The 24,617-nt window shown below is 40.7% G+C and overlaps 3 protein-coding genes across 3 annotated transcripts; all 3 read right to left on the bottom strand.

Annotated features, from left to right (window-relative positions):
• Positions 1–2,267: 2,267 nt before the first annotated feature.
• LOC124413495 (venom protease-like) lies at positions 2,268–5,028 on the bottom strand. Its single transcript, XM_046894116.1, has 6 exons — positions 4,950–5,028; positions 3,719–3,949; positions 3,346–3,613; positions 2,843–3,102; positions 2,562–2,728; positions 2,268–2,464 (listed from the first exon to the last, which is right to left on the bottom strand). Exons 1-6 carry the CDS (start codon positions 5,011–5,013, stop codon positions 2,291–2,293), a joined length of 1,164 nt encoding a protein of 387 aa, XP_046750072.1. The 5' UTR covers positions 5,014–5,028; the 3' UTR covers positions 2,268–2,290.
• Positions 5,029–11,457: 6,429 nt separating this feature from the next.
• LOC124413659 (serine protease snake-like) lies at positions 11,458–14,130 on the bottom strand. Its single transcript, XM_046894380.1, has 8 exons — positions 14,097–14,130; positions 13,703–14,000; positions 13,453–13,553; positions 12,884–13,114; positions 12,535–12,790; positions 12,033–12,292; positions 11,752–11,918; positions 11,458–11,654 (listed from the first exon to the last, which is right to left on the bottom strand). Exons 1-8 carry the CDS (start codon positions 14,128–14,130, stop codon positions 11,481–11,483), a joined length of 1,521 nt encoding a protein of 506 aa, XP_046750336.1. The 3' UTR covers positions 11,458–11,480.
• A 5,436-nt stretch (positions 14,131–19,566) lies between these two features.
• On the bottom strand, positions 19,567–22,946 carry LOC124413497 (serine protease snake-like). The gene is made up of 6 exons (XM_046894119.1): positions 22,883–22,946; positions 20,982–21,212; positions 20,622–20,877; positions 20,119–20,378; positions 19,838–20,004; positions 19,567–19,740 (listed from the first exon to the last, which is right to left on the bottom strand). Exons 1-6 carry the CDS (start codon positions 22,944–22,946, stop codon positions 19,567–19,569), a joined length of 1,152 nt encoding a protein of 383 aa, XP_046750075.1.
• Between the last annotated feature and the right edge of the window lie 1,671 nt (positions 22,947–24,617).

Genomic DNA, 24,617 nt, shown 5'->3' on the forward strand with positions numbered 1-24,617 from the left:
TCGATTTTAACTCAGTGAAGTAAATGGCACTCATTTGTCAGCATGAAGGAGGAACAAAATTACGGGAAGAATCATCTTCGACGTCCAGTGAGTTCGAGGCTCCGCGCAACACTCCTTTGAAAATTTTTGAGCTGTGGAAGCACAACTCAAAATTCCCACCAGACGTGTTCGTTGTGAACTTTCATCGTGTGGAAATACGTGTACTTTTTTATTTGTTTCCTTTGTTTTTTCGAGTTTCTGCGGCACCAAGCGAGCAAATAGAAGTCACGTGACGGCGATGTGGTGAGGATTTTGAACCAGCAGAACGACGAAGAATGTCGTTGACCCATCAGTAATCAGAAACGAGCAATACCGCGATTATTCGCGCTTGTGTTTTCAATTTTTGTGAAATTTCGTACTTCCGAAAAATATTATGGGTTCGGTAGCGTCGCGATTATCTGAACAGAGTTTGGAATAAGTCAGCGTAAGATTGTTCACAACGCAACGGTCCGAATCGCGTAATTGTTCAAGACCGTTTTTCTGCTTGTTATTATATCGCGATATAGGATATATAAACTTTTTTGTTTTGTTTTGATAAATTGTGCGGTGTCATTGTGTGTTTTTGTCTCTCTCTCTCTCTTTCTCTCTCTCACTCTGCCTCTTTTTATCTCGATCTTTCTCTCCTAAAAATTAACCCTTCTCTCCCAAGGGTACTGAGCGCGGTACTGAGCCGCTATTTGATAAGATTAGAAATTGAGAGGCGTGTCGACCACGCCATCAGGCGCCCAACAAAACCTTTCAACCTATTTTGCAGCTATGTATCCGGTGCGGCAAACGTTTCATGAACGTCGCTCGCTGACCATCATTGGATGCTCGAAGTGCAAAATCTTATTACCCCAAGAATGATGGGAGTCGAGTAGGTGTAATTAAATTGCAGGCACGGTCTAGTCATGTATAAAAATTATTTATTAAAATGTAACGCATCCGATCCTGGTCCACGTTTTGATGTGTACACATGTCATTAATGTGTACATATGTTAGTTCTAGAGGGTAAATGTTACAATATGTATAGAACAAAGTAGTAAACTACGACAAATACGCCGTAAATTTTATAAGTGGATACATAAAATAAGGCATATATCTTTGTATCTATATGTGCGTGTATGATCCTAAAACTAATGAGCTTCGAAACTAGCTTCAGTACGAATTCCGTCGCGTCGTTTTCATTAAAATTACGGCGATATACCGACGAGTCTTTTGATTTTTTAATTCCATCGTACAACTACAGTGTTGGCAAAAATTTTCTACAACAAACTCATGAAAAATGTTGGACTAGTTTTCGTTACATACCGCAGTCATATTATCTATATGTTTCTTTCTATTATGTCGTCATTGTAACATGCCATGAATAAATCGCGATAATGGAACGTTTCAAACAATGAATGTATTTGTTTTGAGATTCAGCACACGGACAAATTGTGATGACCGGCTGTAGTTAATCAGCTAATTTTACCCGGTCAAACCTAAAAAAGCAGAAAATCAACAAGCAAATGAATTTTTCACCTTTGGGAGTCAAACTTTTGACGTAATAATACCAGATAAATAGACGTTTGTTACTGAGAATTACAGAAGTTTTCGAACAAATCCAATTTTAATATTACCGAATAATGTACTAAGTACAGTTGGAAAATGATACATACTAAATCATTCGAAAATATTCGCAGCCTAGTAAATTACTTTGCAAAATCAATCCAAACAAGTATCAAGATTTGATGGATGCTAATTTTTACTCTTAGGTTAGCTGATTAGTACTGATTGATCAACTTTTTTGTCACCTTGGAAAATTAAATGACAATAATTCTGTAAAGTGAATATAATGAACTTACCTAATAAAGTTCCAAGTTCGAACCTGAGAGGTGAAAATTCATTTGCTTGCTTAAAATTCGTTGATTAGCTAATAATTTTAGCCTGCTAATTGTTTCAGCCAGCTAATTTTCATCCGATTAGCCCAGTTAATTGTCTTGAACGGCTAAACAGGCTAAATCATACAGCACTAGTAAAAACCGAACGGACTGTAAATGAAATCGAAAATTGGAACAAGTTATTGTGACTTTATTTTCTTAAAATAAATCCAGTATCGAACGAGCTCGCTCTAAGTATTCAACTTTTTCATCCTATAAATTGCTCTGTCGAGTAGCTCAAGATCGGGACTTCCGGCTGCATTGTCCAAAAATGACGAGAGATATTGTTAAATTTAATGTCTCGTCGAGCCCAAAGAAGATCTTTGGTCGAATCCATACCAGTATCGGATTTATCCTCGGCCCCACACGACGGACTCTATCCACGGAACGTAGTAATAAACGCGTGTGTAAACCCCGGGAACTGCACTTCCGCAAAATCTTCCTAAACTTGTGACTCCGACTACATCGTACATGCAGTTATAATCCTTGCTGCTGAATATCACGAGAGGGCCTCCACTGTCACCCTGAAATGCAAAAAGTCACCCTCAGTTCGAGAAAAATTTCATTCGTTGTGACGTTCGGCGAAATTAATGAAAGATACTCTTTCATCTGTACGCATACCTGGCACGTGTCACGGCCCGATTGTCCAGCACACATCGCCCACTCTCCAATTACTCCATTGGGAAGCTGCACTACAGACCCGCCAGCTGAGTAGCTCGCGTTACAAGTTCGCTGATCGACGAGGGGAAGCGTAACTTTTAGAAGATCACTCGAACCTTCATCGTCAGCTGTAAAAATAAACATGAAGATGGAGGTAGAGATCATTGAAGCGTAATATTACTTGGCTGTTTGTACATGCATTTGTCATCATTCAATCAAAGAATCACGTATAAGAACCTTACTCCATTCAACACGCCCCCATCCAGTCGCTATGGCTTTCTCAGTCCCAGTGGTGGGTGAGGTGTGCAGACAAGCCGGTCTGATCCAGGCGTTGAAAGGCACCCTGGCCTCGAGACGAAGAAGAGCGATGTCGTGGTATTGCGCAGGAAGCTCGTATCGAGGGTGTCTGATTTTCTCGGTGATGCGACGATCTACCGGTGACGCCCCGTCGTCGGAACGCTGCAGGTTCAAATCGCCAACGCGCACCCATTTCGCAGGGCCCCTAAGAATTCAACAGGCATTGGGTATGGTGTGAGAGTCAGCCAGAAAAATACCGAGGGACTGACTCATCGTGCAATCTAGCACTGATAATCGAACTCCAAGTAATTTAGCAGCGATTCACGATAATTTTGTTACAGAACATCAACTACGTTTGCGGTTCGATTGACCAGCTACTTTTGCGAGGTGGTTTTATACGCGATCCTGCAGTGAAAACCCAGAACAATAAGGTGGTGGGAAAACTCACCAATCCGATGAAAACGTGCAGTGGGCCGCTGTCAGGACGAAATTCTCGGATATCAGGGTGCCTCCGCAGTACCAGCCGACTCCGGCTGTTGGCAAATCGTAACCAACCGCTGCCATGTGGGGAAACTCCATACGCTCGGCCCTTGTTCCTCCCACAATTAACTTTTGCGACTTGATCGCGCATACGGATTTATTCACTTTATGTCGATTCAGGGTCAAAACCGGTGGATCTATCAGCTGATAAGTGTACGTAGCATATTCAGCGCATTCTGAAAAAATAATTGCAATTTATGTCGTCGGTTCTCCAAGGTGGTCATACAGGTAATAGACTGGCGATGAAAGTTGTAGGATGATTTTAAGCAGCTGAAACTCACTCTCCCTCGCAATTGCACCTCGTCCATCGCCGACCGGCTTCCGAGGAATAGTCGGAGTTGGCCGCGTGGTTTCCGGTCTGCTATTTGGACAGCAAACGATTGGTTCAAATCCGGCATACCCGCAGATTGAATCCGGCGCATTGCCAGCCACCAATTGCTGGAATACGACGTCGCAATTGTTCAGCAAGGCACAGACCCCGGAAACGCCGGTTTTCAATTTGCATGAATCACCTGGAATGTGTGGGCAGGAAATCTTAGTCTTCGTCTCAAACGATCGACAAGATCGAATGCGTTTAGACACTCGCAGAAAGAACACGAGTTGCGATTTCGCTTTCGATTTAAAATCGGCAATGGTCGAACCCCGGACCCGTTTTGACGAACGTGTTTTTTTCACCGAACTGGTTCATCAGCATACCTCCGCTCAAAGATCACGTGAAACCAATCAATGTACCGGGTGGAATTTGATTTTCCAATGAAAAGACATGCGATCATTCCGAGAAGAAAGTATGAAAAGAGCAATCTACTATATTACAGAAATTAAGAATTTGTTAAACGTTAATTACATCAGTTTTAGATGCGTATTAGAATTTTTAACCATCGGAAAAGTATCGTGGACATCAATCGAAAACATCACCTCTTGATGCACATTTTTGTTTTGTTTTTCTTTTATACTTCGTCGCCTTCCAAAAGCGATAATAATAAACGAACAGGATCGTAAAATATTTATCTTAGCGATGATCCCGCGAAGCGTTGTGAGTCAATATAATCAAACTTACAAAGGAATTTATTATCGCATTTATCGGCATCCACCAGTTTCCGAACTGAGTACCTTAAACTACTGACATTATCTGCTATAACCGTCGATAATTGAGTTTCTGCGAATTTTCCTCTAACACCGACCTTCCGTTTCAATCTAACTCTTTGTCCACGATCCTGACACCTCCGTTTCTACCGCCTGCATGAAAAATTTGCAAACAACGATCTTTCGCATTGCCGCGATAATGTAAAATGGCGCCGTCCAGAAAGTAATTACATTGTTTGAAAAACAGTCGTATATAATCACCCAGTAAGAATCACAGACACTGCAGTCACGATTCACGCGATTAAAATTTTCAAAGTCCATCCATTATTGTAACCTGAACGCACTTCCGTTACGTACTAACCACAATACTTCAATTTTCAAATGAGAACGGAAATCACAGAATAAATATAATCTCACGATCGAACTCACCTTCTTCCGCTGACTCGACGTGATACGTCGCGTAAAGTAGGAAGAAAATAACCGAGAGAATCATCTTCGACGCGAAGTGACACTGCAGGTCCGTGTAACAATGATCGCGGAACGTAAACTTCCGTAGTATTACAACTCGAAATCCCCACCAAGCGAAACCGTTTCAGGCTCTAGACAGGTGGACATACGTGTATTGTATAGCGGGACGTGTGTCCATAGCTCTATCTCTCTCTCTCACTCTCTATCTCTCTCTTTCCATCTCTCTCTCCCCTTCTCTTCGTAAGGTCGCTCGTGACGTCAAAAGTTTGGATCACTGGTATCGATGAAACCATGCTTCCAAGCTAGTTACTTCTCGGATGGTCCAAGAATGCTAATCACAGAATTTTTTCACATTTTTATTCTTCCGCTTCTCTTCTAAGCCTCATTTTACGACGGTCTCCTGATATTATTTGTTAAAACTTCCTTCTCGCCTCTATGCAGTAGCCAAAATTCTGTAACAACACACAAATCTTTCCTAGAATGAACGAAGGAACTAGGAGAACGGTATAAAACACGGTAAAACGATTCCTTGAATCGTATGACACGGTGTTCGGATATACTTATTATACCTCGATGACACACACCTTTGATGTATATAATAGATAGACACACGTATATCACGTTTATTATTGCGCTTCTTCAATGTAAGGACATTATCTTTCTCTTTCCAAATACAAAAATGTAAGCTCTGCGGCCCGTAGCGACGATTATTGACCACTTATAGAAATCGTTATGATTTTTCAACTGTTCAGCGAATGTCAAATCGTGTTGTGACGTCATCGACGACGCCCCCGACATAATTAATGATTGTTACACACTCAAATCAACGCGTTCACAGAAGCAACTTCCGTATCTTTCACTCTATGGTCAAAAACAACATTAACAACTAATTCTTCTTATCGGTAATTATCTGATAAGATGTAACGATTTTTCGTTGTAGAACATTACCGTCGATTTTAAAAACATCCAATAATGTCTACGCGATTTTTATTTCACCACAAGTTACCGAGACATTTATGATGCGGAATTGCGATTTCATACACGACTAATTAGCCAGATTTATGATTTGTAGTCCAGCATGGTTATGTATGTTGTTGGGTATTTCCGAACGATGACAAAGACGGCACGTTAGCAAACACGGGAGTTAACTTGTTCCAAGAAAAAACTTAGCTTCCGTAGGTGAAATATTTTTACATCAATGGTTCAGCCGTGGACACAGCGATTAGTTGCTGTAGTGGTCGCTTCTAAACAACTTCTAATTAGGAATATTTTTACGACTGTATTATCATTAATAGTTTTCTTTCAAACATAGTTTATCACCTTCCTTTCCGATAAAAATATTCTTACATAATTGGTTTCCGCGAAAAATGATCATCGCAACGTTAAATATACACCGATACCAAATTAAGTCAGAAGGTAGGTATAATTCTGGGCCCGAAAATGTAGTCCCATAACAGATTTTTTCTCGTTTATGAATAATCATGTTATATTTATATTCCGTATAGTTTTGTATGAATTCTGAATAACCGTTGAATGATATAGCCTGCTCTACACATCATACATTAGTTCCTACACATATGGATGTGATATGCTCACCCTCTTTATTCTTTTAAGATCAAATTCGCTGATGCGGATGGTTAAAATCGCATATCACGCAGATTAAACTCACCTACACGGATGTGAAATCAGCTTTATTCACCTCGGAGGTATTTTCATCCTTCGACAAGGATAATCTTGATTCATCCCTTCAGATACTATGCAAATTTGTCTACCCAAAATTTAGTAAAATTGCATGCCCACGGACAGGCATACTTTTCTCCACTCAGACCAGGTAACAGGAGTATTGCACTGCCCACACGAGCAAATTCACCCTTGAATATTTTACAGCACAGATTTGTTGAACTTGAGCATGTTCACACGAAGGAGATTAAGCTGCTCGTCTACATCGGCAGAGGATGTAAATACAGCCGTGTTTCAGCGATAGACTTTACTGATATACGCATCAAGTATCGTTTCACGTTTACGACACCTCAACGATTGAAAACAAATATAACGATTTGGTTTGATCGCGTTATATGTACGCCCCAATAATTGGACCGCCTAGTTTTGTTCAGTTGTTATTCAGATTCAGTTGAAACAACACACGTTACCAATTTCAAGTGCAACTATGCATGACGTCTGTCTCTAGAGCTGCAGTTTCTTTTATTTATTTATTATTGTTTCCGTCAGACCAAAACCTCATTTGTATGCAAAACAAGTAGAACACCTATTTATGCTTCACCAATCGACTCATAGAACATTATAAGAACGAAATCGATCAGAAGGATGAAAAAGATGCTGCTAGAGACAGAAGGAGTTTTCGATATTCTGTACGAATTATTTAACCATTTTGATATTCTTGTTTTCGGGCACTGCAATACAAAAATACAAAAATTGTATGCAAGAACAATTGTCTCCGAATATTACGAGGATAAGGCTCTGACGTAATAGTTCGTCGGTTCTCTTTTTGCAGTATCTCGTAACGTCAAGATTACAATAATCCGGTTTGATCGTCATTTCGTTTTTTATTTATTCGGCAATCCGCTGCTGCAGTAAACACAACGGGTGTTTCGGTATAAATGGCAGAGATTCGAGCAGTCACACTGGCACTGAGAATCATCAGCACTGCACAATTCCAATCACATCTAATTACACAAACAACAACTGCTTGTCATCCCTCGAGAAAGTAGATCGAGGAATATTTTTGTCTTTTTGATTTCCACCCACGACGATAAACCGGGATTTATATGAAGAGATCGACGCTTTTTCCGAAGCGTGTATGACATGCCAGCAGGCTGCACCTCGCTTCGTAAATAATATCACATTTGGTATATATGCATGACGGTATCCTGCTAGTAACAACGCTCCGTCGATACAAATTCACAGATCGAACGATTCGTCACTGGAAAATCAAGTTCACACGGATTCTTATTTGTTTCGTTAATGACATAATGTTTTTGCACGCCAGCTGCAAATCATTGCGATGATCAGTCGCTGTTTGAAAATTTTTCCGTTTTCATCTCAGAAACGCAAAGAGACATCTTGAAACAATGTATCGTGTCTCAGGATTCACGCATCATAGATTTGAACCTAGATAACGATATTCGAATCGTAGGGCCGCCGTTCCGCCCCCTTGTGGCAAAATAGAATACTTACTACAAGTCTGCGAAATTTCCTCGTCATTCTAAATCAAACTTCGGAACTAGTCGGTCGACGATGTAAGATTTTCTTACGATTGGTGGGTGTTTCGCTGGTGTGATGAGGTGCAACGCACACAATATTACGCAGTGAATGTGATCCAACAATTTTTTTCACTCTTGAAACAAAGTGGCTGTAATTTAATTTCGGATGACAACTGATGAGTGAAAAAAAGTTTATCTATTTTTAAAGTTCTAACGACGGTACTGTGATAATCATAAAACTTATAAATAAGGAACATGTTTATTACATAATGTCACACTCATCACATCGTTTTTCTTTACATTATGATTGCCTTTTAATTTTTCAAGTCCATCCTAGTTTCCGGATTATTCTCCGGCCCAAATGATCGACTCTGTCCATGAAACGTAGTGACAAATGCGAGTGAAAATACGAGTATCATCGACCCCTAAGCTCGTGACTCCGATAACGTCGTACAGTAGTAATACTATTTTTTCACTGCAGGTAATTCACGAGGGACCTGCCCCTACGAACCTGCAAAAAAAAAACACTTTAATCCGCAAGTTCTGTGACAGCATTGCCTTGTCTCGAAGTCTCCGAATCGGTACTCAAGAGTCTTGACGTATTGCAATGAGAAGATGGAGTGACAAGCTGTCAGATTGATCAGCGGTAGGGTCATCTTGGTGTAACCGGCATTCGGAAGCTCATTGGTGCCTGAAAAAAATCCATCAATCGAATCATCGCAATCAACGTCGAAGCTGAACTGACCGGTAAGTGCAGGAGAAAATTATTAATTTGTTTTTAGACTCGAACCGACGATATGCATTCCCGTGACTTTTTAATGGGTGTTTTTTTTTTGTTTTTTTTTTTAATCATGTATTACCGCCAGTCAATACAGTAAATCACGCGCGTTGCTTCGTCTGTACAAGATTAATTTCCCCCAAGAACCTGAATATAATTATCATTTGAATCCTGCCCAGGAACTAGTTACAGTTGTTTTCTTTTCTTTTGATAGCTGTTTAATATCGGCAAGTGAGATATTAGTATTAGCATTTAATTTTTGAGAAATTATCCCGGCCATAATCTTAATGGCTCGTGCAAATTACGTCTCCCCTGAGCTACGAGACTTGAATTCTGAAAAATGCTTGACCAAAGCGCCGAAAACCAGCTTGCGTCGCACCTGAATTATGGCGGCGGCTGAAGGTTTAAGCGAATCGAATTCCAACGTACCCTGTGAATCTACGTCTTCCGTGGCAAGCTGTTCGTTAGTCAAATTGAACCGCGTCATTTTATTTAAAAAAATCTATAACCGGTTTACGGTACCAGCGAAAAGGTTAATTATCAATTTTAGATTCTTGCAAAAAATTTTATTCCGCGACACGAGTCTGCATTTACACAACCATCTCTATAAAAATATTACACACAAGCGGTCTTCTCCCTCATTAAAGTATTGAACCATCAACGTTCTTCTCAACCAGAACTCGTCAATGTTTCGCAATTCTTATTTACGCAGAATTCGATCAGCGATTGATGTCTGCGAGGGTCATCTCCGTTCGGGCTATCGAACCAGCTTTGCATTTTTCAAACCTCGTATACCGATCCCACAGCTGCCACCAGTTCAAAAAAGGCCCCGCGAAATCCTCGAGAGACGCGACTCTGTAGCCAAGTTTAAAATTTCACTTTTTAGATGATTACCAAACCACTGGGATAGAAAGAAACATTTCTGTCTGACGGGGGCGCTGTGCAACTGAGGAAAACTGTTACCTATATACATACGTATGGCATGGAAATGTTTTTCCCCCTTTCCTTCTAGCGTCTCGAGTCCATATATGGGCAACGGCTTACCGCCTGTTACCTTCAAGTACGGAGAAACTTTCAGAGGAGAAACAAGACTTTGGTATTCTGGGTTTTCAACCAATTCTCAACACCATGCCCGCGTCGCCATGCCGTAAGAGAAAAAAATTGGCACTTTCCGATATCAGGCTTGTAGATACTTTTGGGCGCTTGTTATGGCAGATGAGGAAGCTTCGCATCCTAAATTCTAACACACGTCGTACGTGAGAGAAACATTTTCTCGAGCGATTGTGCGACTGACCGAAGAAATTAATTTAACGTCCGTCAAATTAACGAGACGCAATAGCTCCTCCTTGAATCATAAGAGCCTTTGATGAATTGCCCCACTTGTGATACGTAAAAATCTGACAGCAATAAATCCCCTACGCCTACAAATTTTTTTTCAAATCATTTCGGTGCTATGAAAATTCAGTTTTTTATAGTTTTTTGCCAGTAGTCTCACACCCTGAAATGTAATTTGCTAAAAATCGGAACCGATCGCGAAGTACATTCTGATCCTCAAACCCTGGTCTCGTGACTTTTGGAAATCTTTGTGATACTCCGATGTTGAGTGTATAGAAAAGTACAAAAAAACATATTTCAAGAATTTTCACATTCGAATCCAGATTCTGATTGCAAGAAATACTCTAAACTGCCATAAATAATGCAGGCAACACTACTCTGAGCTATGCATGTGACCAGAGATTTTCAAAATCGAACGTATGTAAGGTATGAGTGACAGAAGTCATGGAAACTCGACCGGTGAGTTTCATGTCTGTTTCTGTAGGATCTCATCAGCACTGATGGGCAGAGACGCACACGGTACGTAGAGGCACCTTTTACCAGATTCAAGATGATCTCAATGTTTCAGAACTAACATCCATCTTCGGACGCTAATACTCATCCTGTCGACAATTGAGCTAACGCTTCTTCTCCAAATGGCAGCTTCACGCCCAATGAAAGCTGCAGATTTACAATTAAAGAACCGTATTCGGCTTGTGATGTTTCTATGTGTATAATTGTCAAGGGACGAGGCAGGAGAGTCAATAAAATAGATTCAAACAAAAGGTATAATGATCTGTAGGTTTATTGTGATATAATTCCTTAATTTTGAGGTCTTGACGCGGACATTTGACATTTAACAATCAACTGAGAACAAAAAAGAAATAAACTAGAACAAGGTATATACCTTGGGTAATGGCTGTTGCGACGTATACATTTTAGGTTAAAATATGTAGATTCATTGGATTATAAGTACGGACATGCCGAAAAAAGTTATTTTAGATTACTTTACGTGAAATAAATCCAGTGTCGAACGAGCTCGCGCTAAGTACTGAACTTTTTGATCCGATAAATTGCTCTCTCGAGTTGTTCAAAATCGGGGCTCCAGCTGTACTGTCCAAAAATGACGAGCAATATTATTAAATTTACTGTCTCCTCGAATCCATACCAGTATCGGATTTATCCTCGGCCCCACACGACGGACTCTATCCACGGAACGTAGTGATAAACGCGTGTGTAAATGGTGGGAATTACACTTCCGCAGAGTTGTCCTATACTTGTGACTCCGACTACATCGTACATGCAGTAATAATCCTTGCTGCTGTATATCACGAGAGGGCCTCCACTGTCACCCTGAAATGCAAAAAGCCACCTTCAGTACGAGAAAAATTTCATTCGTCGTGACGTTCGACGAAATTAATGAAAGATACTCTTTTATCTGTGCGCATACCTGACACGTGTCACGGCCCGATTGTCCAGCACACATCGTCCATTCTCCAACTACTCCATTGGGAAGCTGGAATAGAGACCCGCCAGTTGACCAGCTCGCGTTACAAGTTCGCTGATCGACGAAGGGAAGCGTAACTTTTAGAAGATCACTCGAACCTTCATCGCCAACTGTGAAATTAAACATGAGGATAGAGGTAGAGGTCATTGAAGCGTAATATTACTTGGCTGTTTGTACATGCATTTGTCATCATTCAATCAAAGAATCACGTATAAGAACCTTACACCATTCAACATGCCCCCATCCAGTCGCTATGGCTTTCTCAGTCCCAGTGGTGGGTGAGGTGTGCAGACAAGCCGGTCTGATCCAGGCGTTGAAGGGCACCCTGGACTCGAGACGAAGAAGCGCGATGTCGTGGTATTGCGCAGGACGCTGGTACTCAGGGTGTCTGATCCTCTCGGCAATGCGACGATCCTCCGGACTCGCCCCGTCGTCGGAACGCTCCAGGTTTAAATCGCCAACGCGCACCCATTTCGCGGCACCCCTAGAAATTGAACGGGCACTGTGTATGGAGTAAAAGTCAGCTAGAAAAATGCCATGATCAATCAAAACGTGCAATCTAGTGTCGGTAATGGAATTCTAAGTAACATAGTAGCGATTCACGATAATCTTGTCAAAGAGCATCAACCACGTTTGTGGTCTGATTAGCCAGCTACTTTTGCAGCGTAGATCTATGCGCGATCTCGCAGTGAAAATCCGGAACAATAAGGTGGTGGGCAAGCTCACCAACCCGATGAATAAGTACAGTGGGCTGCTGTCATTACGAAATTCTCGGATATCAGGGTGCCTCCGCAGTACCAACCGATTCTACCGTTTCCCGAATCGTAACCAACCGCTGCCATGTGGGGGAACTCCTTACGCTCGGCCCTTGTTCCTCCTAAAATCAATTTTGGGTAATTGATCGCGCAAACGGATATCCTCACTTTTTGTCCATTCAGGGCCTCGCGTATTTCACGAGTGTAATTGGCATATTCAGCACATTCTGAAAAAATAATTGCAATTTACGTCGGCGATTCTCCAAGGTAATAGATTGGCGATGAAAGTTGTAGGATAATTTTAAGCAGCTGAAACTCACTCTGTCTCGCAATTGCACCTCGTCCGTCTCCCACCGGATTCCGAGAGACAGTCGGAGTTGGCCGCGTGGTTTTTGGTCGGCTATTTGGACAGCAAACGACTGGTTCAAATCCAGCATATCCGCAAATCGAATCTGGCGCTTTGCCATCCACCAATTGCTGGAATACGACGGCGCAGTTGTTCAGCAAGGTACAGACCCCGAAAGCGCGGTTTTTCAATCTGCAACGGTCACCTGGGATGTGTGGGTGAAGGAATTTCAGTCCCAATTACAAGCTGATCGCCAAGATAGAATGCGTTTAAACGCTTGCAGAAAGAACACGAGTTGCAATTTGTAACGAAAAGACATGCCATTGTACCAAGAAGAAAGTATGAAAGAAGCAATTTATTATATCACAGAAATTACAGAATTTCGTAGAGTGTTAATTACATGAGTTTTTTATGCGTATTGAAATTTTAAATCATCGGAAAAGTATCGTAGATAATAATCAAAAACGTCACGACTTGATGCAAAATTTTGTTTAATTTTATTTTATACTTCGTCATCTTCCAAAAGCTATAATATTTGCTAACGATCTTTCGCAACATCGCGATAATTTAACATGAAGCCGTCCAGAAAGTAATTGCATTGTTTGAAAAACAGTCGCATATAATCACCTAGTAAGAATCGGACACTGCAGTCACGATTCACGCGATTAAAATTTTCAAAGTCCATCCATTTTTGTAACCTGAACGCACTTCCGTTACGTACTAACCACAATACTTCAATTTTCAAATGAGAACGAAAATCGCAAAATAAATACAATTTCACGATCGAACTCACCTTCGTCCATCGACTCGGCGTGATGCGTCGCGTAGAGGAGGAACAAAATAACCGGGAGAATCATCTTCGACGTCAAATAACTCTGCACGTCCGTAAAACAATGATCGCGAAACGTGAACAACCAAGGTCCAGTCCGACCTCTTATCAAGAACGCCAAAACCTCCCAGGGGAAAAAGTTTTTCCTCCTTTTCGAGTACCACCACCATGCTCTCTTTCTCTCCTCGTAGGCTGAGCGTTCTTATTGGGAGGTTGGACTGCATTACATTTCGAAATCCCCACCAAGCGAAATTGTTCCAAGCTTTGGACGTGTGGAAATACGTGTATTTTGTAACAGAATCTCTCTCACTGGTACTTCTCGGATGGTCCAAGAATGCTAATCAGATCATTTTTTCACATTCTTGTTCTTCCGCTTCTCTTCTAATCCTCATTTTACGACGTTCCCTTGATGTTATTTGCTAATACTTCCTTCTCGCCTCTATGCAGTAGCCAAAATTCTGTAACAACACACAAATCTTTCCTAGAATGAACGAAGGAACTAGGAGAACGGTATAAAACACGGTAAAACGATTCCTTGAATCGTATGACACGGTGTTCGGATATACTTATTATACCTCGATGACACACACCTTTGATGTATATAATAGATAGACACACGTATATCACGTTTATTATTGCGCTTCTTCAATGTAAGGACATTATCTTTCTCTTTCCAAATACAAAAATGTAAGCTCTGCGGCCCGTAGCGACGATTATTGACCACTTATAGAAATCGTTATGATTTTTCAACTGTTCAGCGAATGTCAAATCGTGTTGTGACGTCATCGACGACGCCCCCGACATAATTAATGATTGTTACACGCTCTAATCGACGCCCTCACGGAAACAGCTTCTGTATCTTTCACTCTATATCCAAAAACAACGTCACCAACTGATTCTTCTTATCGGTAATTATCTGCTTGCACGGATGTAACGATTTTTTGTTCTGGAACCTCACCATTGATTTTCAAAAATTATCATAAGCACATGCATTAAAAATGATCATCACAACGTTAACCCTAGACGGGGTAACCGGGGTCCCTGGGTACCCCAAGCCAACTTTGAACTCCATCCATAACCCAGCAGACGATAGTTTCGGTTCAGGACGTTATTTATAATTCACTTCAACGTTCTCAGAGTCGGGTGATATCGATTATCGTGTCAGTTCTTTGTTGTCTATGAGTCAGTAAAGGCCGCAGTCACGCGCGGGGTCCTTCGATACCCCGGATTTTCCCTTTACGTACATATTTTGTAGTGGTGAGTCGATTTTACTTTCACTAGTATAATTAATCATTCTCATTATTAATCACATGTGAGGCGAGATATTGAGATGTTGACATTTTTTTTTTAAATCTTTTGAATAAATAATGACTGAAAAGTAAATAAACATCTTATATCGAGTAAAATCCGTGCAGGTAATTTATTTGTCCACTAAATAAAATTTACTTATTTGTGAGAGAAAAAATCTATTTGCAGTTGAAAAAAAGGTGCAACATGTGGTTTTTTATTAACTTTGCCCATTGACGGTTGTTTATTATTTTCAGGTTCCGGATAGACAAATAATTATACTTTTTAGAAAAAAATTAATCAATACACCATATCATCTGAAGGCTCAATGTATTCCCTTTCAAATCCCGTTGGAATTTTGAAAATCGGTTAATTAGAAAAAGAATGAGACTATTTTGATTGAAAAAAGTAGTTTTTTTTTTCAGACTACCAGAAGTGAAGATATCAAGGGCACCGGCGGTTTCCTGGGGTACGGAAAAGGAGGATCAGCAGGCGGGATTTTTCATAAAGGTAGTTGAAAATTTTTTCTTCGACTCCTAAAATATCAATAAGCATACGCTGAAAATTTGAAAATAATTGATCGCATAGTTTGATTTATTTGAAACTAGAAAAAAGCTCTTATTTTAGGGATCAAGAATGGGACACACTCATTAAGTGGGCTGTGACTTATTTCCATAAAATCCAAATGAGATGTTTTCAATTTTTTTCAACACTTTTCACTTTTTTTAGAAAATGCTGAACCAAACAGATTTCATCGTTATTTTTTATATTCGTATTGGAATGAAAAATGTAATTGAAAAAATACAATTCATCACAATTACACTTTTAGCTCTACAAACTGATTGTAAAACATGTTTTCAATGGACGCCACGTAATTTTTCAGCAACTACTGTCCATTGGTCGAAAAAAAAAATACGGAACTGGTGAAATTTGATCTTGTTTCACCAATTCAGCTTTCATGAAAGTCAGTCACCTTAGGTACGCGTCCTCTTTTTGACACGATAAAACTGAATCGGATATTACTCACATCGCAAGCATACTATCTGACAGGGAAACGGATGCCTCTACCAGAGCGAGACAGAGGATGGCCATAATCTTTGCCACGACACTCCGAACGCCGGAGTATAAAAATCACGAACTGGTATCAATTGGGATAAGTCCCGAATCAAACTCAGAAAATTTTCCCATTTCGTTACCCTGAGTTTGATTCGGAACTTATGCCAATAGCTCGCGGTCCGCGGTTTTATACTCCGACGTTCGTAGTGACGTGTGAAAAAACGAGACGCGCGTAGAGAGACTCAAGCTGTATCCACGAATTCTATTGTTTTACAGTATTTGAACAGCTTTGGTATCGATCTTTTTTTGAACACCGAATTCTTGAATCGTTGAATTGCGCAACACAAGAAATTTCCTAACCTTAGACCTCATTTGACCTTTGAAATTTCATCTTCTCTACGCGCTACGCAACGTGAATATCACAATCCTTTCATATTATTTTAGGTCCGGAAGATTCTCATGATTCATTTTAGTCGGATATGTGAAACTGAATGTCTCTATTTAAGAAAATCCACCACAACACGTGACTGCAAATCTTGAATCGTAGTATGAATGTGGAAAAAATTGCTCATTTTCATGGCAATGTACTTTTCGATTGCAAATATTGCTCTTAGATTTTTCAACTCAAAGGTGGCTGGACCCAAACGTTTATTATTGAAAAGAAATTTTTTTTAATCATCCTACTATACGTGGACATGAAACAACGCGATGCCGCAGACAGTAATGTCATGAATAAAGGAACGTATGAGAAAACCTTCAAGCTAATTGTACGGTAGCTGTAGATATACATATGTATTACAAGAAAAAAGAAAATGTCATGAAACGTGAAAAATAGAGATAGAAACGTAGAAATCGTTCACCTGTATAAATGAAGCATAACGGCATCGGGTATTTACCGAAAATGTTCACCAACCTTCTCCGGCATACGTGTCACTCTTTTCAATATCAGGCCAACCTCGATTGCTATGTCGTTTAGTCTCCCACACTCATCGTCAATTTCATCAGGCATGAATGATTGTTGAAATGTCTGCAAACTCTGGTAACCGAAGTTTTTTCTAAATCTGTATCATGTATTCATAGATGTCGAGTTACTTTTATTCCCTACGAAATTATCAGAACCGCAGACCCCTGTTTTACACTCACTAATATTCACATAATTTGGCAAGTATTTGAAAAAATGTGATCCGAAAATGTTTTTCTATATCCCCGCCCCATCGCCAATCTAGGATCGCATTTCTGAGATGGGCATAAACAATTTCCTGCACAAATTTTGGCTGACCATTTTTTTTCTACATATATATACCAACTGTTGTATCACTTTTGCTAATTTTCAGCGTGATTTCTTTCGTCTTATACGTTGCCTTGAGTATATTAAGTTATTCTGAGAAAGTAAAAAATATTTCTATGCAAATTGATATCCAGAATGTATGAACAATGAATGTACGAGCGGTATTATAAGATGACTAATTCATTTTTAATGAAACTATCGACGACGCAATTTTATGAGATATGATTCTTGCATGATTCTTCACAAATGAGCTGCCTCTAGAGCTGAACGTAATTAAAATATACGTCTTAAACGTGATATTTATACATGCTTCGTATTCAATTGCATATGAGACATATCTACAAAAGTGATATGCACACCCTCTTTATTCTTTTAAGAGCAAATTCGTCGATGCGGATGGTTAAAATCGCATATCACGCAGATTAAATTCACCAACACGGATGTGAAATCGGCTTTATTCACCTCGGAGGTATTTCCATCCTTCGACAAGGATAATCTTGATTCATCCCCTCTCATACTATGCGAATCTGTCTACCCAAAATTTAGTAAAATTAGATGCCCATGGACAGGCATACTTTTCCCCACCCAGGCCATGTTACAGGGGTATTGCACTGCCCACACGGGCAAATTCACCCTTCAATATTTTACAGCGCAGATTCGTTGACTTGAGCATGTTCGCGCGAAGGAGATTAAGTTGCGCGTCTACATTGGAAGAGGATGTGAATATAGACGTGTTTCAGCGATAGACTTTACTGATGTACGCATCAAGTATCGTTTCACGTTTACACTCGATACGAAACAGTCAATAACTACCAGTAACTAATTCTTTCTTTGTGAATCCTGTAATTTCGCGTTTCGACGCAAGCAAACAAGTTGCCACAACGACGACCCCGACCACCGAGAGACCAACACCCATCGATGACTACCGATTTCCGCTCCCGATCGCTTCATCTGCCGACCACCTGATGTGGCTGTCCCTAGTGAGCTTCTGAAGCACCTTGTCTACCGTCTACCGTTTACTCCACCACCGACGACACCGACCTGTGAGATACCGATCTGTGTTCCAGTCTGTTACCGCCGTCTAGAGATCTTCTAAAACCGATGCTGTGTTCCTGTCGGTAAGGACCACTATCCTTGCGAGTCATGGTTCGTAGCTTTGCGTGCTGTAAGCCGTCCTGTGACTGCATGATTTCCGTGATAAATTAATTCCGGTAAATAAGGTTATCGTTGAGCGACATCGTAGCTATCAAACAAACACCTTTTACTATATTTTATTTGCTATTGTGCGTGATTTTGTATCGTGAATCGAATTCCTTGGAGTACATCCGAGCATAGATTGAGCCACTGAATACTACCGCACCTTTTTTTATCGCCTCTTGTTGATTTTGTGTTACTTATTACTTGTGAAAATATCGTATTTCTTCCTTAATTCAAGTTCTGCTTATTACCGCTGACTTTCGGGTAATAAGGTGCATCTAGTTTATTCTTTCATCTGGCGATCGTCAATGTGATCTTCCGTGACGTACTCAGACTGAATACCATTCGTCAGGACAGTATTTTGCGGCTATGTATCCGGTGCGGCAAACGTTTTACGAACGTCGCTTGCTGACCATCATTGGAAGCTCGGAGTGCAAAATCTCATTACCCCAAGAGCGATTGGAAGTCGAGTGGGTCTGATTGAAAGTTATTTATTGAAATGTAGCCCATTCGATCGTCTTCCACGTTTTAACGTGTACATTTATCATTATTGTGTACCTATTTTATTTCTAGAGGATAACTGTTACGATACATATAGAACAAAGTAGTCAATTACAATAAGTACGACGTACATCTTATAAGTGGATACGTAAAATAAGGCATATCTTGGTATGAATACGTGTATGTATGATCCTAAAACCAATAAGCTTGGAAACTGTCTTCAGGGCGAAATCCGTCGCGTTATTTCTATCGCAATACGCCGTCGAATCTGTTGAGTTTTTTATTGAAAAATTTCTTGTAAAAGTAAAAAGGTTCTTGAAGATTTCTTTCCTTGAAATGAATCCAGTCTCGATCGAGCTCGTTTTAAGTATTCAGCTGTTTCATACGATAAATTGCTCTCTCGAGTTGCTCAAGATCGTGACTTCCGGCTGCACTATCCAAAAATGACGAGCGATATTATTATATTTGATGTCTCATCGGATTCTGGCTCATATCCGGCTTAGCCTCGTCCCCACACAATGGACTCTATCCACGGAACGTAGTGATAAACGCGTGCGTAAATCCCGGGAATTATACTTCCGCAGAGTTGTCCTAAACTCGTGACTCCGACGACATCGTACATGCAGTAATAATCCTTGCTACTGTATATCATGAGAGGGCCTCCACTATCACCCTGAAATATGAAAAGTCACCCTCAGTAGGAGAAAATTTTCCCACATCGTGACATTCCACGAAATTAATGAAAGATATTTTTTTGTCTGCATGCATACCTGGCACGTGTCGCGGCCGTCTTCTCTAGCACACATCGACCAATCGCCCACTACTCCATTGGGAAGCTTGTCGATACCCCCGCTAGCTACCCAGCTCGCATTGCAAGTTTGCTGATCGATAAGGGGAAGCGTAACTTTTAGAAGATCACTCGAGCCTTCGTCGTCGACTGTGAAAATAAACATGAGGATGAAGGTAGAAGTCATTGACGAGTAATATTAGTTGGCTGTTTGTACATGCATTTGTCATCATTCAATCAAAGAATCACGTATAAGAACCTTACACCAATCAACACGCCCCCATCCTGCCGCTATGGCTTTCGTAGTCCCAGTGGCAGGTGAGGTGTGCAGACAAGCCGGTCTGATCCAAGCGTTGAAAGGCACCCTGGACTCGAGACGAAGAAGCGCGATGTCGTGGTATTGCAAAGGACTCTTGTACTCAGGGTGTCTGATCCTCTCGGCGATACGACGATCCTCCGGTTTCGCCCCGTCGTCCGAACGCTCCAGGTTCAAATCGCCAACTCGCACCCATTTCGCGGGGCCCCTAAGAATTCAACAGGCATTGGGTATGGTGTGAGAGTCGGCCAGAAAAATACCGAGGGACTGACTCATCGTGCAATCTAGCACCGATAATCGAACTCCAAGTAATTTAGCAGCGATTCACGATAATTTTGTTACAGAACATCAACTACGTTTGCGGTTCGATTGACCAGCTACTTTTGCGAGATGGTTTTATACGCGATCCTGCAGTGAATACCTGGAACGATAAGGTGGTGGGAAAACTCACCGAACGGATGAACTGGAGCAGTGGGCCGCTGTCAGGACGAAATTCTCGGATATCAGGGTGCCTCCGCAGAACCAGCCAACTTTTCCGTTTTCCAAATCGTAACCAATCGCTGCCATGTGGGGGAACTCTTTACGCTCGGCCCTTGTTCCTCCCACAATCAACTTTTGGGACTTGATCGCGCAAACAGATATATTCACATTTTGTCCATTTACGTTCCGACGCAGTTCGTGAGTGTATTTGACATATTCAGCGCATTCTGGAAAATAATCGCAATTTACGTCGGCGGTTCCTCAAGGTAGCCGCATAGGTGATAGACTGGTGATAAAAGTTGTAGGATGATTTTGAAGAGCTTGAACTTACTCTGTCTCGCAATTGCACCTCGTCCGTCACCGACCGGATCCCGAGAGACAATCGGATTTGGCTGCGTGGTTTCTGGTCGGCTATTTGAACAGCAAACGATTGGTTCATGACCTTTATACCCGCAGATTGAATCCGGCTCAATGCCAGCCACCAATTGCTGGAATACGACGTCGCAGTTGTTCAGCAATTTACAGACCCCAGAAGCACCGCTTTTCGTTGTGCATGAATCACCTGAAATGTGTGGGCAAGAAATCTTAGTCCTCATCTCAAACGATCGACAAGATCGAATGCGTTTAGACACTGCAGAAAGAACACAAGTTGCAATTTCGCTTTCGATTTAAAATTGGCAATAGTCGAACCCCAGACTCGTTTTAATGAACGTGTGTCTTCTCACCGAACTGGTTTATCAGCATACCTCCGCTCAAAGATCACGTAAAACCAATCGATGTACCGGGTGGAATTTGATTTTCTAATGTAAAGACATGCGATCATTCCAAGAAGAAAGTACGAAAAGAGCAATCTACTATATTACAGAAATTAAGAATTTGTTAAACGTTAATTACATCAGTTTTAGATGCGTATTCGAATTTTTAACCATCGGAAAAGTATCGTGGACATCAATCGAAAGCATCACCTCTTGATGCACATTATTGTTTTATTTTTCTTTTATACTACGTCGCCTTCCAAAAGCTATAATAATAAACGAACAGGATCGTAATATTCTTATCTTAGCGATGAACCCGCGAAGCGTTGTGAGTCAATATAATCAAACTTATAAGGGAATTTACCATCGCATTTATCGGCATCCACCAGTTTCAGAACTGAGTACCTTAAACTACTGACATTATCTGCTATAACCGTCGTTAATAGAGTTTCTGCAAATTTTTCTCTAAGGCCTTCTCTAAATCCTTCTGTTTCCGCTTATAACTCTTTGTCCACGATCCTGACACCTCCGTCATCCGCCGATTGCACCGAGTTCGTTAACAAGAATCACCCGGCGAAAATGTTATCACATATTTCTCCCCTCTAACGATGAACTGCGACACTCAACGAATTACATACGTTTATAGATTTTCAGAGCTTTCGATTAAGCCCTATATCAATACGATCGATGCACAGAGAGCCGAAGTATACGAGTTCTAATATTTCCATCACCAACGAAATTGTCAGTTCGATCAGGAGACTTTACCACTACATATGTGGCATGCACTTTTTGGTGTATATAGATGTATAATCAGTGTAAAAGGCGGCTGCCAATTTCAGAGAATCTCGCTGTTCTGACCTGCGGAAACGGCTCGGTCTGTGAGTATAAATGACATTAAATGACGTAGAAATTTAAGTCTTTCTCAAAATCTATGTGAACGCTAGATCCCTGGTGGCGAAATCTGAACAGTCCTGTTTTCCTAGTGATTGGCCGCATTTCAAACTGTCGATAAATTTCCTACAGCTTATCCCAAAGGCACGCCACACGATGGCGGTGCAGCCTCTTTCAAGGCATGATACTCACACGAAGCGATAATGATAGAACTGGATTTATTTTTCTAAAAAATACCCGCCAAGTTCTACGTGCTAATTAATGTTTTTTTTCTGGATTTTTATCAATGCATGAATACTGTTGTTTTTTATCCATACTTAATTATTATTTATAGTTGGATAAATTTAGAGTGAGTGTGATCCCATTGTGAGACCAGTGTGATTCCAGAGAGATGTGGAAGTTGAGGATTAAGTTTCGATCACGCTTTTATTGTGAACTAACAGACACGTGCTTGGCGGTAGCTATAGTGATTTCAATCATTTCTGACAAGGGATGAAAAGACATTTTTAATGTACTTGGCGAAAGGTTTTTCCACCAGAGGTGCTTTTTAGGGGTATAATATATACAATTTCACGATCGCACTCACCTAGGTCCTCCGACTGGACGCGATGCGTTGCGTAAAGGAGGAAGAAAATAACCGGGAAAATCATCTTCGAAGCGAAGCGACACTGCAGGTCCGTATAGCAATGATCGCGGAACGTAAGCTTCCAAGATATTAAAACTCAAAATCCCCACCAAGCGAAACCGTTCCAAGCTTTGAATGTGTGGAAATACGTGGATCCACAGCTCTCTCTCTCTCTCCCTCACTCTCTCTCAAGTAAGCTCCTGAATTTCCTCTCGCCTCGGTTCAACGTATTATTCAGTCGGACCCGACGGTATTCGCTTTTCTCCGTAGTTGACCCCCGACAGGCAAACATCCAAACCGGTACACCTCTCGCAACAATGAGTGTAAAAAATACCCAGTGGAAATTAATTTCAAATATCTCGACTTTTAACAAAGCTAGCGAGTTTTTTTTTTTTTTTTAATTACAGTTCAAAAAATTCCGCACAGAATGGTTGTACGATAAAAGTAATTGAGTTAAACTAAACAGATAAAAATTCACCTGTCGCGCATACGCGATGGTGTCAGACGCAATATCGACGAAAGGCGTATTACTATTTTAATTCTATTTGATTTTGGTGAAGCATTTGACACAGTTCCTTACTTGCAATTACTTTTGAAGCTGAAGAAAATTGGATTTTCAAACTCAGTACTTGATTGGATTTTTTCTTATTTCATCGGCAGAATGCAAGCTGTTGTTGACGATTGCGATAATTGCTTGACCTGGCTTCCCACGACATCAGGAGTCTCTCAAGGCTCGTTTCTGGGTCCTCCCTTTTTTCGCACTATATTAATGACATTGGATTAGCTCTTCGCCACTCGGATACACAAATTTATCTTAGCTGTTCTCCGGCTCAACTAAATGAAGGTCGGAGGTTAATAACCGAGAATGGTCTGCAGCTCAATATCAGTAAATCCAAGATTCTTCCGAGAAACTTGCGCCAGCTCGAATGTAAAAGGTACAGTAGATTCAATTTCATGTTGATTTTTTTTAAATAAGATGTGTTCGAGATATCACAGTTTGATTTAAGGTTCAATTTAATGCTTGACCAGTTTAGCCAGAACTTCTCTTTCCAATTTTGTCGCCAACAGACTTTGTAGATTACACTGTTGTTTTATTGTCAGTTGGAAGCAGAGACTTCATCGCCATTTATAACGTTGTTTTTTCATCTTATTTGTCATCAGGTAACTGACTCCTTGTTTCGTACGTTGTCCCATACGTATAGTCGGGCGGTGATTCCAACTTATACTTTAGGTAAATTTACCGCGATTCAAGTCTTGCATATTGTTTCTTTTAAATTTTCCTGAAACAGCTGTATTCGCATTCAGCCTTACAGTCGTATTCAGCCTTTCAAGTTGTACCCTGAATGATAAAGATTTCTCGCATCGAATAGGCAGTGTATAATAATCCAAGAGTAGTGCGATCAAACTAATATGGGATTCATGTACAGCGTTGTTTGTGAGTTGTAAATACATCTTTTAGTTTACTAGTAATTAATCAGACACAATTCGTATAGCTGTAACACATTCGACATTGCATTGAAACCGTTAGTATTAACGTAAACGATAGATTGACTTGAATAATCACAATTGATCTGCACATCACAATGACAAGGAATTACATGCAATGTTGAATCGATAGATCCAGTTAATGATTGGACAATGACATATCAATTCTAGCGTACGTTACTTCAATAATCTTGTAGATAGCGTGCTTCAC

Source organism: Diprion similis, chromosome 12 (assembly GCF_021155765.1).
Source record: "Diprion similis isolate iyDipSimi1 chromosome 12, iyDipSimi1.1, whole genome shotgun sequence".
Taxonomy (NCBI): Eukaryota; Metazoa; Arthropoda; class Insecta; order Hymenoptera; family Diprionidae; genus Diprion; species Diprion similis.

What these genes read in the sequence shown, in the direction of transcription:
- LOC124413497 (XM_046894119.1), bottom strand. Translation starts at nt 22,946, where the DNA reads ATGATTTTCCCGGTTATTTTCTTCCTCCTTTACGCAACGCATCGCGTC. An exon ending in AGGTGCAATTGCGAGACAGA is followed by an intron (nt 20,878 to 20,981) that starts GTAAGTTCAAGC and finishes ATTATTTTCCAG; the next exon opens with AATGCGCTGAATATGTCAAA. An exon ending in ATGGGGGCGTGTTGATTGGT is followed by an intron (nt 20,005 to 20,118) that starts GTAAGGTTCTTA and finishes TTATTTTCACAG; the next exon opens with TCGACGACGAAGGCTCGAGT.
- LOC124413659 (XM_046894380.1), bottom strand. Translation starts at nt 14,130, where the DNA reads ATGAGGATTAGAAGAGAAGCGGAAGAACAAGAAT. An exon ending in AGGTGCAATTGCGAGACAGA is followed by an intron (nt 12,791 to 12,883) that starts GTGAGTTTCAGC and finishes TTATTTTTTCAG; the next exon opens with AATGTGCTGAATATGCCAAT. An exon ending in TGTACTTATTCATCGGGTTG is followed by an intron (nt 12,293 to 12,534) that starts GTGAGCTTGCCC and finishes TTCAATTTCTAG; the next exon opens with GGGTGCCGCGAAATGGGTGC.
- LOC124413495 (XM_046894116.1), bottom strand. Translation starts at nt 5,013, where the DNA reads ATGATTCTCTCGGTTATTTTCTTCCTACTTTACGCGACGTATCACGTC. An exon ending in CGTCGAGTCAGCGGAAGAAG is followed by an intron (nt 3,950 to 4,949) that starts GTGAGTTCGATC and finishes CACACATTCCAG; the next exon opens with GTGATTCATGCAAATTGAAA. An exon ending in CGGGCCGTGACACGTGCCAG is followed by an intron (nt 2,465 to 2,561) that starts GTATGCGTACAG and finishes TTTGCATTTCAG; the next exon opens with GGTGACAGTGGAGGCCCTCT.